Source organism: Terrapene carolina, unplaced genomic scaffold (genome assembly GCF_002925995.2).
Source record: "Terrapene carolina triunguis isolate 2854851 unplaced genomic scaffold, T_m_triunguis-2.0 Scaffold131, whole genome shotgun sequence".
Taxonomy (NCBI): Eukaryota; Metazoa; Chordata; order Testudines; family Emydidae; genus Terrapene; species Terrapene triunguis.
Window position 1 is genome coordinate 14442356 of NW_020664482.1, and position 15941 is coordinate 14458296.

A 15941-nucleotide genomic window follows, 5' to 3' on the forward strand; every position below is an offset into this window, starting at 1 on the left:
CCATGCAAACATTTTCTGGTTTTGTCCATCAGTGTAGAGTGTCCAGGACATGGGGTGGTACTGTGAATCGTCTGTGCAGGCGGTGCTTGCTGGGTATGTATACCGTGCTCAGCCAGCTCTGTAGGCAGCACATATGTAGTCTTGTGTGTCACACCACGAACATCGTGGCTACCATGTGTCCTAGAAGTTGTAGGATAGTACGAGTCGGTATTTGGGGACTGACTTGTATCTTCAAGATAAGGTTTGTTAGGGTTGTGAATCTGGTTAGGGGTAGGGACTCCTTGGCTTCTATGGCATCGAGATGTGCCCCAATAAAGTCCAATTGTTGGACTGGGATTAGAATTGATTTTCATTTGATTATCTGTAGTCCTAGATCCCTGAATAGTGTGAAAGTGGTTTGGACTGTGTCCATTGTTTCTTGTTGAGTTGGTCCTTTGATAAGGCAATTGTCCAGGTAAGGGAAGATCATTATTCCCTGTTTGCATACATGTGCCACAACTACTACTAGCATTTTGGAGAAAACTTTTGGAGAAGTAGATAGGCTGTACTGAAAGTGTTTTTGTCCTACTGTGAATCGCAGGTATTTTCTGTGAACGGGATGAATGGTGGTATGTAAATAAGCATCTTGGAGGTCAAGGGCTGAAAACCAGGCCCCCTGTTGCAGCGCTGGAAGAATCATGCTCAGTGTGACCATTTTGAACTTTTGGGAGTGTACGAACTTGTTGAGCTTCCTGAGGTCTAAGATAGGTCTCCATCCCCCATTCTTCTTCTGGGTCAAGAAATAATGGGAGTAAAATCCCTTCCCCCTGTATTGTGAAGGCACTCGTTCCACGGCGCTTAGTTGTAGAAGATAGCTGACTTCTTTTCATGACAAGTGCTCGTGAGAAGGGTCCCTGAAGAGGGACAGGGAGGGGAGATGGGTAGGTGGTCGGGAGGTGAAGGGGATGGTATATCCTGAACAGATTATTTCTAAAACCCATTGGTCTGATGTTACCGAGGCCCAGATGTGATAGAAAGGGTGAAGGCAATGACCAAAACATGGGAACGGATTGGGCATAGGCACTGCCTGGTGAAAGAGGTTGTTCAAACCCTCGACCACATCTTCAAAATTGTGGTTTAGGAGGAGTTGATTGGGAAGTCGGTGCTTGGGATTGAGGTGTTCTCTGACACTGTGAGCATTGTCATTGCCATTGACTGTCAGAAGGCCGTTGTTGCTGTCGATTCTTTAAGTGATCTCTGGGTCTCTGGTAGGGCTGGTACCTTCTTCTCTTTGCAGGTGGGGTATAAATCCCCAGGGTATGCAGGGTTGCCTGAAAGTCCTTCATTGAGTGGAGCACCTCATCAGTTTTCTTCAAGAAAAGCTTTTCTCGATCAAAGGGTAGATCTTCTACCTTTGTTTGCAGTTCTCTAGGGATGCCCGAGGCCTGCAGCCAAGATGCCCGGGCATCACTATGGCCATGGCTGTGGTTCTGGCTGCCGTGGCTGCCATGTCTAGAGATGCTTGGAGGGCTGTTTTAGCTATGAGTTGACCCTCATTGATGATGGCCTGAAATTGTGACGTTTCTCCTCGGAGAGCTCTGCTGTGAAAGAGCTAAGTTTCCCATAGCTACCATAATCATATTTTGCCAAAAAGGCAGAATATTTGGTGACTCTGAATTGTAAGGTGCCTGAAGAATAAACTTTGCGGCTGAACAGATCAAGTCTCTTGTGTTCTTCATCCTGTGGTGTCGACTTAAACTGGGTTTGTTTGCCGCGTTGGTTCACGGCATCGACTACCAAGGAGTTGGGGGGCGGATGTGCAAAGAGGAAGTCTTCCTCTTTTGCGGGGACATAATACTTTCTGTTCTCCCTTTTGCATGTTGGCAGGATTGAGGCTGGTGTCTGCCAGACTGTCTCTGCTGGTTCCAAGATGGCATCATTGATGGGGGGGAGCGATCTTGGAGGTAGATGATGGTTGTAATATTTGTACCAGCTTGTGCTGGTTCATCTGCACTTCTTCCAATGGGGTATCCTGGCTTAGAGCGACCCATTTAAACAGTTATTGAAACTGTTTGAAATCATCCAGTGAAGTAGGCGGTGATGGCATAATCGCCTCATCTGGGGAGGAGGAAGAATTGTGTGCAGGAGATGTAGCCCATCTGTGGTCTGTGCCCATTTCCGTGTCATTCCCAATGTCCTGAGCTTCCGTGGGCTGCAGGGTGGGAGATGCTGGGTTAGACCATAGTTTACCGCTATGAGCCATGGGTGTCCTGGAGTGTGGACCTTGGTAAGTTGCCCAGGGTTTCCAATGTGCCCATTGCATGGGGAAGGCCATTGGCAGGTAAATTCACGGCGGTCTGCACCATGTTTGAGCCGTCTGGTTGTAACGATAACTCGGCCCCAAATGGCTGCAAGGTGGTCAGTGTTCTTTCGGTGAGGAATGGTGCAGTGAGAAAGTACCTTGTTCCTGCACCTCATCATCGTCTTCACTAGACAAGTGTGTCGTTTCACGAGAGCTGCTGGGATCTCCTCTATAGCCCTTGGGGGAGCCCTCGGTACTGCGTATTGGGAAGTGTGGTGCTGAGGATATCATCAAGTCTCTCTGGTGCAGCAGAGACTGTCGGTGCTGATGTCGGTACTGTCAGTGCCACGGAGTCTGCTCTCGTCGGTGCAGGCATCGGTGCTCACCAATGCTGCATCTGTTTGGTTGGTGCCGACTTGGTTTTCTCCACCGGGGACGACTGTGCTGTCGGTGCTAGGGGAGGAGGCCATGGGTGGTGGGTAGGAGAGGCTGGGGGAGGCTGAGCCTCCCCAAAAAAGCCAGGTGTGGCCCCACCCACACTCTGCTCCCCTGGCCCCGCTTCGGCGGTGCTGCTGGGCTCCAGGGGCTGGGTCCACACCACCCACCTTCCCGGGGCTGTGGTGGCGCTGCACGCTGTCCCTCCCGGTGTGCTGGGGCTGGGGAGGCTGCAGCGACACCACTGCGCACTCTCTCCCCCAGCACTCTGGGGTTGGGGGGAGCTGTAGCGGCACCACCGCGCTGGGGGTTCTGTGGCAGTACCTCCCGGAGAAACTGAAACAAACAAACAAACAAAAACCAAACACAGACACCATATGCAAGGCTTTATTAACATCAACCATGCATGTTTAAAAGCAGGTTACAAAGTCAATTCAAACTCACACGCGATACTAAGGATTAATGTTGGGTCAACCTCTTTGCTACCTCCCCGCCCCCCCGACCTATTATATTGAAATTTTGATGAACAAAGCTGAAAATGTTTTCTATTAGCTGTAAAATAAAAGTTGGGAAAACTAGATCAAATCAAAGAATTGACTGTAGTGACAAGCCAAGGAGCATCACTCTGAAATTTCATTGTTGGCATTCATCATTCTATGTTTTCCACAAAAGGACATCTAAATATAATCACCTTCAGGTAATGATACTGAGGGAAATGAAATAGAAGAGTTTTAGAAGCTGCTGCAGGCGCCTGAATTATGCAATAAGTTTTCTTTTTGTTTATTTGAACAATACAAGTATTAAGAAAACCAAAAAGTTAAATAATCTCTGAAACAGCTTTCACCCAGTGCAGATAGATAAACAAACAAACAATAATGCTTTTGTGCTTTTATATTCCTACACATTCCAGGATTTTAAAGAGTATGTTGACACTGGGGTGGAAACTGTAAATTCCAGCTTGAGGGCCCATACCCACGCTAGCTGTGATCAAGCTAGCAAGCTAAAAACAGTGGTGCGAGGGGCTAGCCACGTCGAGTATGTATGCCGCCAAAAACACTAGGCACATACTCAGGGCAATCCTCCCCCTTGCCTCAAGCCACTGCGGCTATACTATTTTTAGCACATTATCTCAATCAGAGCTAACACAGGTATGTATTTAGGTCTGAAACAAGGTTTGAAGGGAGCAGGTGACAAAAGCCCACAGGTAAGCACAAAAAGGTGACCTTAACCAGAGGGCTAGATGTTGGGGACGGCATGGAAAATTACAATAGTGTCATAGGAATAACAAAAGGGATGTTAGTGGAGTAACCTGCTCAGCATCTTAAGAGGTCTATACACAGATGCAAGGAGTATAGGGAACAAACCGAAAGAACTAGAAGTATTAGTACATCAACTAAATTATGACTTAATTGGTGTTACAGACACCTAGTGGAATAAGTCTCATAACTGGAATATTGATAAAGAGGGGTATAGCTTGTTCAGGAAGGACAGGCAGGATAAGAAAGTGAGGAGGTCCTGCACCATACATCAAGAATATATACACTTGTTCTGATGTCCAGAAGGAGGTGAGCGGCAAACCAGTTAAGGTCTCTGGGTAAACATACAGGGGGTAAAAAATAGGGGTGACACCATGATATGGGTCTACTACAGATCACCAAATCGCAAAGAGGGCTGATGAGGCATTTCTAGAACAAACAACAGAAATATCCAAACACAAGACATGGTAGTAACAGGGTCTTTAACCACCCAGACACCTGTTGAAAAAGTAATACAGGAAAACACAAAATTTCCAGTAAGTTCTTGGAATGTACTGGGAGCAACTTTTTGTTTCAGAAAGTGGAGAAAGTAACCAGGACTGCTGTTTTACACTTGATTCTGACCAACAGGGAGGAACTGGTAGCAAATCTGACAGTAGAAGGCAATTTGGGTGTAAGGGTTCATTTCATAATTCTAAAGACAGGAAGGAGGGGGAGCAGCAGAATAAAGACAAAGGACTTCAAAAAAGGAGACTAACAAACTCAGAGAACTGATACGTAAGGTCCCATGGAAAGAAAATCTAAGGGAAAAAGGAGTTAAGGAGACCTGGCAGCTTAACAAAGAGACAATATTAAAAGCACAACTGCAAACTATCCTGATGTGAATGAACGATAGAAAGAAGAGTAAGAGGCCAATTTGTCTTGATCAGGAGCTTTTAAGTGACCTGAAAATCAAAAGGAATCCTACAAAAAGTGGAAACATGGAAGAACTGCTATTGAGGAATACAAAAGAATAATATAAGCATGTGGGTACAAAATCAGACAGGCTAAGGCACAAAATAAGTTACTCATAGTAAGGGACATAAAATGTCACAAGAAGAGGAGCAAGAGAAAGATGAAAAAAAGTGGAAGAAGATGGAAGAGCTAAAAGCTGACAACATCAAGAAGGCTGAGATGTTTAATACCTATTTTGCTCCAGCCCTCACTAAAAAGATCATTTGTGACCAGATATCCAACACAATTAATATTAGCAACAAGAGTGAAGGAACAAAAGCCAAAACAGGGAAAGAACAAGTTATTTAAATAGGTTACTTGTATTCAAGTCAGCAGGGCCTGATGAAGTTTACACTTAGGGTACTTAGGGAATTAGCTGAAGCAATCTCAGAACCATTAGTGATTATCTTTGAAAATTCACAGAGGATGGATGAGGTCCCAGAAGACTGGAGAAGGGCAAACATAGTACCTATCTTTAAAAAGGGGAATGCAGATGTCCAGGGAATTATAGACTAGTCAACCTAACTTCAATACCTGGGAAGATACTGGAATGAATTATTAAACAATCATCTTGTAAACACCTAGAGGATAACGGGGTGATAAGAAATAACTAGCATGGATTTGTCAAAAACAAATCATGCCAAACCAACCTAATATCTTCCTTTGACAAGGTTACTAGCCTAATGGATAGCGGAGAAGTAGTAAAGGTGATATTTCTTGATTTTACTAATGCTTTTGACCCAGTCCCACATGACATTCTCATAAGCAAACTAGAGAAATCAAGTCTAGATGAAAATTACTATCAGGTGGGTGCACAACTGGTTGAAAGATGGTACTCAAAAAGCAGTTATCAATGGTTTGCTGTCAAACTGGGAGGGCATATCTAGTATCCCGTAGGGGTCAGTCCTGGGTCCAGTATTAGTCAATATTTTCATTATTGACTTGGTTAATGGAGTGAAGAGTTTACTTGTAAAATCTGAAGAGGACACCGAGCTGGGAGGGCATGCAAGCACTCTGGAGGACAGGATCAGAATTCAAAATGACCTTGACAAATTAGAGAATTGGTCTGAATTCAACAAAATTAAATTCAATAAAGACAAGTGCAAAGTACGACACTTAAGAAGGAAAAATCAAATGCACAACTACAAAATGAGGAATAACTGGTTAGGTGGTAGTACCACTGAAAAGGATCTGGGGGTTATAGTGGATCACAAATTGAATATAAGTCAAGAGTGTGATGCAGACGCAAAAAGGCTAATATTCTAGGGTGTTAACTGGAGTGTTGTATGCAAGACATGGGAGATAAATGTCTCACTCTATTTGGCATGGGTGAGGCCTCAGCTAGAGAACTGTGTGCAATTCTGGGCGCCACACTTTAGGAAAGATGTGGACAAACTGGAGAGAGTCTAGAGGAGCTTAACAAAAATGATAAAAGGTTTAGAAAATATGATGAAAAAAATGGGTATGTTTACTCTTGAGAAAAGAAGTCTGCCAGGGGATCTGATAACAGTCTTCAAATATGTTAAGGAATGTTATGAAGAGGATTGTGATCAATTGTTCTCCATGTTCACTGAAGGTAGAATAAGATGTAATGGGCTTAATCTGCAGCAAGGGAGATTTAGATTAGGTATTAGGGGAAATTTTCTAACTATAAGAATAGTTAAGCTCTGGAATAGGCTTCCAAGGACAATGGTGCAATCTCCATCATTGGAGGTTTTTAAGAACCGGTTGGACAAACACTTGTCGGGGTGGTCTAGGTTTACTTGGTCCTGCTTCAGCATGGGAGGCTGGATTTGATGACTTCTTGAGGTCCCTTCCAGCCCTACATTTCTATGATTCTACTCTCAAGCTGGAATTTACATTCTTGGAGAGATTATGGTAGCTGCTGTTTTAATGAGTTTAATATAGCATTATTAATTATTTATTTATTATTATTATTATTATTAAACATGCATATTGCAGAAGTGGTTGAAGGTTGGGGCTCCATCATGCTAGGCACTGTACTTCTATATGGAAAATGATTGTCCATACCTCAAAGAATTTACAAACTGAAATACAAGACATAACAGGTGGTTGAGACAAACAAACAAGTGGGGTGGGGGAACCAAGGTTATAACAATAATAGCATGCACCTAATTCAGAGCCAATCAGGAACTGTAATCAGAATTCACCACTTGCCTTGCCATTATCAGGTTGCAGTTTACTATATGCATTTTGTTCCTCTTTTTTTGCTGGCTGCTCCATGTCTCATGAACAGCATTTTCAGTGTCAATCAGCAGTTTATAAACCAGATGTTAACAACAACAGAATTCATTTTCCCTTATAACTTTAACCTTGTATTTAGAAAGCCAAATATATAACTGCCATGTAAGAAATTTCCATCAAGATATTTCCTCTGTAAGTAAACAACACAGAACAGCAAATTGTATTCTAATTAGATATAATCAATCGTGGCCAGCAATAATACATTGACTGGTATGTTTCCTTCTATTTTTAGAGTTGATTCAGCATATTAATTAGCTGCCTGAAGATTAACATTTATTTGTACTTACCTCGCACTTACCTTCCATCACTGAAGACACGTTAAGTCACTCTGGCTATAGCTACAATATGTTACTGAATAAGTCTTAAAACAGGGTTCATTGCTTGCCTTGGAAATACATTTTAATTTTCTACTGATCTACAGCTTTCCCTTATTAGCTCAGACAAAAAAAATCCAACTTTTCCTTATTAGAGCTATTCTTTAGGAGTTTGCAGGGTGCTAAGAGGAATGAACAAATAGCAGCTCACTTAGGGCTCTGTCATGCGGGGGGGGCTGAGTGTCCTTCATTCCAACTGACTTCAATAGAAGTTGGAATAGAGTTCAATAGAATAAAGCTCAGCTCCTTGCAGGATCAAGCCCTTATGCTGTGTTTTACAGTAGTTTTAAGGCACAGTGCAAGTAGATTGGATTTTAGTGCTATTGATGGTTCAAGGCTTTGTGTATATCAAGTCCCTGGCAATACAATATTTACTTTGGACAAAAAGCTACATCAAACTTATTATTTTACTCAGAACAAGTGAGACGTTGATAAGGTGTAGTTAATGAGATTGGGCAAATTAGTGATTTCCAAATAAGCACTAACTGTGATGGATCTCAGTTTGAAGTACATTGATGCCTTGTGTCTTCCTTAATGCGTATGCCTAAACTTCATTAACATTACTAGAATTTACTTGTATGCATCAACTGACAAATTGGCCCTTCCACCCATAGTGTTTGCCTGAAAGTTTAGAATAATATAATTTAAATTCACTGTATGGCTGAATGATAGTTAAATAAAAACATCACCAAACGAGGAAAGAGAATATTTCAATTATGTCAAACACAACTAGAATTAAACTTTGTGAACTGTTTATTTAGATTCATTGTGATTCTGACAAAGGAAAAGTTAACTTCCTCCAATCATGATGCATAGTTGGAGGATTATACGTCACTTTAAATCCAGTTTCATATAGCCAACTTCATCTGAGTTTCACTGTAATTAAGAAAAAAAAAAGCTCAACACAATTAAGATAAACACTAAATATTATTGTTTCCCTACCTCTAGGACTGTTGAGGGACGCTTCTGATGCCCTCCCACCATCTCCACAGTGACTCTGGTCAAACGGAAGGCACTGTTCACCTGTCCCTGCCAGTACATCATAGTTCTTTGCCAAATCCTTTGTTTCACTGAGAGATTTCACTTTGTAGACTCTCCTGGTGTTGGTATCTGACAAGAAAAGGGATTCTGACACTGGGTCCACAGCCAGGTAGTACTTGTGAGCTGGACTTGTGCTAAGACAAAGAAGAGCAAAGTCACAAAATTAATTTGTTCATCTTTCTCCCTGTTTGTAGTATTTACTTTCAGTGGCATAAGCCTTACTTTCATATGTGCGGTACATGTTATTACTTTCAGCATTCAAAAACAAATCTACAACTTGCATGAAGCAGCAGGGTGCACCATAGACTATTCCGGATGAGCACAAATATCCACTTCAGATTATTTTTAACCTTATTTAATCATTAAGAAAGACCATGATGTGAAATGTAGTGCATTAATTCATTCCTAGTACATTTTCAGGAGCAAGGCGGAAGGCCAAGTACCATTAATGCAACTAGGCATGAATTAATGCACCATAATTCATTAACTGGATTGCCTTATTGCAATTATGAAACATTATTTTAAAATATTTATATATGCTAATTAAGCGATGAGGCTCAAATTCTAATTGGTGAACTGGACTGCATCTCATTAGCCAATCAAATTGTTTGTTTTCTCTCTGACTGCTTTATGATCCATGTCAGTTTGGAGAGAGGATGGCAAGTAGCGCAGACAATGGCCCTAATCCTGCTAAGGTTGCAGGCATCCTGCAAACACTGGTCCTGGTCACAAGAAGGGATCAGTGTGGACAGGCTCTGAAGCCTAGGCAGAGGGTCACTGAAATCACGGCGACTCAGTGCAGGCATGATTAGGACCATCGTTAGCCAACATCTGTAGAAGTTCCAAGCACTGCCACAGACACATAATGGATTTTTTACCACCAGAAATGGTTTCCTAAGGTACTTCTGGGAAACAGACTGACTTATAACACAGCAATGCTCTCTTTGGAGGGAGAAGGTAATTTCTGGCCGTCAACTATACTAGAATCTTTACAGAGTCACAGAGTTTAAGGCTGGAAGGGACCATCAGATCATAGTCTGATCTCCTGCACATCATGGGTCACAGAACCCCACCTAGTTACCTGTATTGAGACCAATATCCTGTATCAGACTAAAGCAGCGTTTTTCAACCTTTTTTCATTTGTGGACCCCTAAAAAATTACAAATGGAGGTGCGGACCCCTTTGGAAATCTTAGACATAGTCTGCAGACTGCCAGGGGTCCGCAGACCACAGGTTGAAAACCACTGGACTAAAATATTACAGCTCTCAGGAGACTAAACAGCTCACAGGCAGAGAACAAGAGGGAACGAGGTCCCTGCAATGGCAGGGAATTGATTTGTTGACATATACCCAGATGGTCTTAGCAAGCAATCCATACTGCAGAGGAAGACAAAACTCCCCAAAAGGTCATGACAATCTGACCTGGGGGAAAATTCCTTCCTGACCCTGAGCATGTGAGGAAGACCCACCAGTCAAGCATCTGAGAAAGAGAATTCTCTCTACTGCTTCCAATGTTTCTGGAACATGCCTCAAAGCCAGTCTGTGGTTTTCTGTTTCAATACACCATATTTAAATTTCTTACTGAAATACACTCTTTGTTAAAATATTCAATTGTCATGTAGTTTAAAGAAACACTGAAAAAAAATCATACTTCTTTCAGAAAAATGTTTTAGTACTATTGTTACAGTGAACACTTGAGATTAATGTAATGGAAAGAGGTGAGAGAAAAGATGTGTTAGTCTACTTTTTTCAGTCTGTTTTTGGTGCATTTGACAATGCTTTGTGTACAACCAGTTTCCCCTGTCTGTGTGGGTCTTACACAACAGGGAAGAGAAAAAAACAATATAAAGAAAATGTAATTTAAAATCACCACATTTGGCAGGTATTCCAGGGCAAGTGTAGTGCCTGAAAGTACTTTTAATGTCCCCCCTGCCCTTTTTTTGTATACTGATTAGATTTTAAGCTGAGGGAGTCACTTTAAATATGAAACCTTTGACTGACTGAGGGAGATAACTAGGTTTTATTGACCATTTATTAGATGGTCCTACATCACTGGGCAATGTTACAGATCAATGGAAAAGTACGTTATGAACTATATTGGTAATGGGTATGAACAGATATATATTCTTTGCTCCATTTCTTCTATTTTATTAGTCTATTTGGTGCTCTATGTAACTTTGTACATTGCTGCAACTCCTCTAGTAGAGGGTCAGTTAGAATATCTTATTTCTACTGGTGAAAGATTATAAAAAGCCTGTGACATAAGTTTGATAGTTAGAGCCTGATCCTGCAAGGTGCTTAGAAACCTCAACTCCCACTGACATCCAAAGGAATCGAGTACTCAGCACCTCACAGGATCAGGACATAAACCAGGCTAGTATAATCCTGATCATAAGCTTTTATGAAAAGAAGGAGGCATGGAGAGAGAGATACTGACAGACTGAATAGAAGGATGTGAGATATGGAGAAAGGACAGGGTGCTGAGAGAAGGGATTGGGGTGGGGGAAGAAGGATGAGTAAATGTGATTAATTGCTGAATTAAAGTTTGTCATTATTCTGAAGTTAATTAACATTTTGTAAGAAAGGCCATTTCTGGTATTTGCAGCTGAAGTTCAAAAGAGACCCGGTCTGACCAAACAAAAGATTTTCCATAAAATACCAGTATGGAAAAATTTGCTAGTAGAATGCAAGATGTTAAATAAATGTATTCTATTCATCTGGTAAAAACCACAAAGTACTAGAGGTCATTATGTACTCTCCTTTTAGATATGTTTTCAGTCATCCATGTGATTAGGTTTAATACACTGGCTATTAGAAACCTCTTGATGTTATCTATGCTTAAAATCTTAAATGCTAAAATGTTTGAATTTAAATATTACTAGCAGAGATCGGGCAGAACCAAATACTTCTGATCTTATGGAAAGTTTGGAATCGTATCCAAACCTGGGACAATTTTTAATTAGAATTGTTAAAAACTGTACCAAGTAGATTAATAAATGAAAATTAACAGTGATTCATTTCAGAACAAATTATTCCCTTCCCTTAGTTCTTTATCTTTGGCAACTGGTGAAGTGGAGAGAGAATAAACAGATTTATTACCAGATGTTAGATCCTGATTACAGAATGCTGAGAAAACAAACAGGACCATCCTGACCACACACAGTCAAATAACTTTCTCCCATACTAAGAATATCAATCTTTTTTAACGGAAATGTTTTCAAGTGAAACAAACAAAATATTTCCAAAAATTGAAGTTACTCAAACCCATGGAATCACACTCTGTGTACATGCCATGATCCCCACAGTGTTGTTCCACCTTTTAAAATAAACCCAATCTACATGTAATTTCCCCTTGAGGAGAGGAAAGAAGAAAGAAGGAAAGGATGGCATGTGACAGATGCCAGTCATATTGTTTAATGGGCAGGTGCTCAGAGACTATGTAAAGAGGCACTGTATAAGAATCTGAAAAAATAGAATACTCTCTATAAAGTGATCATCAAAAGGAGGCAGCCGAGCACCCAAAAAATAATCTCAAGGACAGGACATAAAATCCATCACATGGATACACCCAGTCTCCAACTTAATAGTTTTACCCACAAACCCCTCCCCTTCTGCCACCACATAAATGAGATTAAACTTGTCTATATGAGAAATTGCCTCTCTCCTCATGTGATATTGCTACAGAGGGGCCTCCCCATGGTATAAATAAAAAAAGGGGAGTTACTATGAAGCAATTTGCGTGTGCAGCCCTAGAGTTTGAGATTCTCTCCCACACAAGGTCTCAAATTGCCTGAAACTTAACTTTCAAGGAACGTTCTGAAGTTCATCTCTTTTCCCTACTTTTTGAGAGGGAGGACTGTGTTGAGGGCTGGAATTTGGAAGCCCTTTCCCCCTTGCATACCTATGCTGTCAGCAGCCAAAATTCTGGTGCTTCTGCTTTCTGAGTTCAAGTTATAAGGAGACAAAGCACCATGTACTAAACACAGCACCTTGGGCATAGGTGGAGGGGGTGGTGGCCTTGCCTTCCCTCTGCCCCAGTCAGCAGTATGGGCTGGCATCAGGAGGAGAGCATGTTGCAACTATTAAAGGGCTAGATCAGCATTTCTCAAACTGGGGTCCACTGGGGTACTCCAGGGGGGTCCGCTGGCCCTGCTGATCAACTCCTCCCCATCCCTCCCAGCGCCTCCTGCACCCCGGAGAACAGCTGTGACAATTTCTTGGGGGAGGGGGTGGAAAGAGGCGGGTAAGAGGAGGGGCAGGGGTGAAGCAGGAAGAGGTGGAGTGGGGTCTTGGGGGAAAGGGTGTAGTGGGGGTGGAGTCTGGGGCTGAGCGGGGGACTCGGGAGGTCCACAAAAATATAAATTAAAATGGGGGTCCTGGGGTTACTAAAGTTTGAGAACTGTTGGGCTAGATTATTGCCTTTCCTTATGAAGGGAGGAGGAAGGAATGAGCCTTGAAAGGGTGGGCCACAATCACACCTATGGAGGGAGGGGCTACAGTTGCAGTCCTTCTGTTAGGGAAGTACAGAGACAACTTCCCTATATCCCTTGGATATGCTAACCCACCTCAAAATGGCCACATCCCTGCTCTCCCTCTGCATGAGTTTGAAGAGCTGGCTGAGCATCCTCAGGCAGGGTGTAGCATGAGACCTTCCCCAGTGCTCCGGGGAATTCCAGGAGCTCACTCTGTGGTGGTCTGACTCCACACTGCAGTTTACTCAGGCTGTCCCAAAGGGGATAGTTAGTGGTTGCTCCTGCTTGTGCTCTTTAGCAGTCTGGAAGCATTCTGTATTCCTGTGTCCTCCATAGGAAGAAAGCCTAGTGTCCACCCACACCCTTTCCTAATGTAAATTGGCTGTGGCTTTTAAAGCCACAATAAAGCTGTGTACAGTAAGGACTGTAAACAGACTTTCCATAACCTCATTGCCTGTATTATCTCCAAGTGATGCCCTCCAATTTACCACAAATCACTTCACTTAAGCTAGTCAGAATAATATAGCTTTGCAAATAGGCAATTAATACTTACAATTAATACCCAACAGCACTTTAGTGGGAAGCAGTTTGACACGTGACTAAATTTAACTAAGGTTTAAGCCTATCCAAAGAAGCTAGTGTATTTTGTTCTAGTGCACTGGTATTTAGAAAAATCATTTCAGAAAGAGAAACAAAAATTAAAACCCTGATTAATGCCATTTTGTTGACAATTGTCATTCCAGACTGAATAAATTCAATTTTCCTCTTTTCAACTTCATAAAATTTGAAGGACTTTGACAGGTAATACATAATAAATGGAAACAATCATTAAAACAAACTGTGGAGATGCATGCAATTAGCCAGGAATTGTCACGTTCTCTTAAGCTTTTGTTGTAAAATGCCTGAAAGATTATATCTTTGATAAGAACGGTGGCAAACAAACTATCATATTCAATAATATGATTGTGGCTAAAACCTAACAACAATGATTGTCATGTCAACCCTTAAAACATACCATTTTAAAATAATTTTTTTGAATTTGGTTCAGTCTACTACTGTACTCTCCCTACTATGCCATGCAATCATCAAAACGGGATGCATCAATCCTGGTTTATTTACCTGCTTTTTAAAATAATATATCAGGAGGCTGAAGAGCTTGTTTCTAGGGAAAGCAACCTGATGCTCAGCAGCTCTCTGTTCTTTCTAATCTTTTGTAGGTTATTTCTACGGCCCTCAGAAATTGTCACAGCCGCCTTAGCCACACAAGGGAAGTAAGGGCCCCACATGCTCAATACTCAACAAAGACTCTATGTGTGGTGAGGAGAGCAAGGTCTACTTGCCCAGTGCACCTTGCTGCAAGCAAGTGGATGGAGAGAATGGGAAGAGCCCTTGTCTGCCTTTCCCTTCTCCCCCTCAACTACTTGCTGGCTGGTATCGATGACTGGGCGCAGTGGGGACTCCATGAGAAAGAGGGAAGTAACTTGCTTCCTCTGCAGAGCAAAGGAGAAGCAGGGGGAAGAGTGTGACTCACCAAGGGCAGGTCTACACTGCAGTAAGAGATGTGACTGCAGCACGTCTAGCCATACTGAGCTAGATTTGAGCTAGCTAGCTCACACAACAGCAGCTGTGAAGCCATGGGAGAAGCATGTACCCTGTGTAAAAGTTCAAGCTGCCAGCCTGTGCTGCCATCTATGTTGCTGTGGCTTCACTGCTATCCGAGCTAGCCAGATCAAAGCTAACTCAAGTATATCTACACGTGCTGCAGTCACACCGCTGATTGCAGTGTAGTCCTACCCTCAGGGCTGCTCATGGAGCAATTCAGCTATGCACTGCCCCTTACTCAGGGAAGTGTCCACAGTTACAAGCTAGCCATAAGTTAATAAACTAGAGACTCTCTAGTCTTCCTCTAGAGACTTTTATTTATTTTTCCATTTCTAAAATGTACCCATTCCAATTTCCCTAGTAGTGCGTATCCACGATATAATACAAAATTAATATAACAGAAGTTAATAAAATAACTGAGTTACCTTTAACAATAACCTCAGTCATTCTTCAGGTGGAAAACTTTACACTGTGCCTTGCTGATTAAGCTCAGATTCTTTCAGGTTAGTGGGGGAGGCGATCCATGTAAAGTGAACAAACCTATGCTTCTCTAAAGCAAATAAACTGAATTTGATTTACATTCATATTTGTTAACGACACAATGTTTCTGTAAGCCTACATTTAAAAAATTCCTTTGTTTAGGAATATTCCTTGTTGCTTGTTTATAAATGATCTCTTAAATCAGTTGGATGCATGCATAACTGCACTGTGATTTACTTACCTATGTCTTGTATCTCTGTTCCTAATACGACAAATCAATCCAGGAGCCACAAGAAAAGCAAAACAACAAACGTCAGTATCAATGAACAAACCAAACCAACATAATAAGGACCTTTACCCTACCTCACACAGACATATAGCCATACGAAAACAGTTAACTTTGTATATCCCCTCAATGTAAATTGTAGACAATAAAGACATAAGCAGTTAAATCATTCAACATCTCATCTCTACTCCATTCATTTCTCCCTCTCAAATTCAGTTGCTTCCTTTCCACCAACCACAGTACACATATCTCCAACCTCATCTTGAACAATTAATGTGCAACCGTACTCATGCTAGCTGCTTACATGACCACGTGTTTTGATGAGTAATATAGGTTTAGTGTGGCCTCTATACATTACATGGAACATAGTTCTGTGAAAAAAGAACGAGGAGTACTTGTGGCACCTTAGAGACTAACAAATTTATTTGGGCATAAGCTTTTGTGGGCTAAAACCCA

At 41.8% G+C, this 15941-nt stretch overlaps 1 protein-coding gene across 1 annotated transcript in view; it reads right to left on the minus strand.

The window, feature by feature from the left end:
* The window catches only part of TENM1 (teneurin transmembrane protein 1), a 383458-nt gene that overhangs the window by 75356 nt on the left and 292161 nt on the right, over nucleotides 1–15941 (minus strand). The window contains exons 19-20 of the mRNA XM_029911855.1: nucleotides 15441–15461; nucleotides 8547–8779 (exon numbers count right to left, since the gene is read on the minus strand). Coding sequence (XP_029767715.1) covers nucleotides 8547–8779; nucleotides 15441–15461 — 254 coding nt within the window. The remainder of the gene's footprint in view (nucleotides 1–8546; nucleotides 8780–15440; nucleotides 15462–15941) is intronic.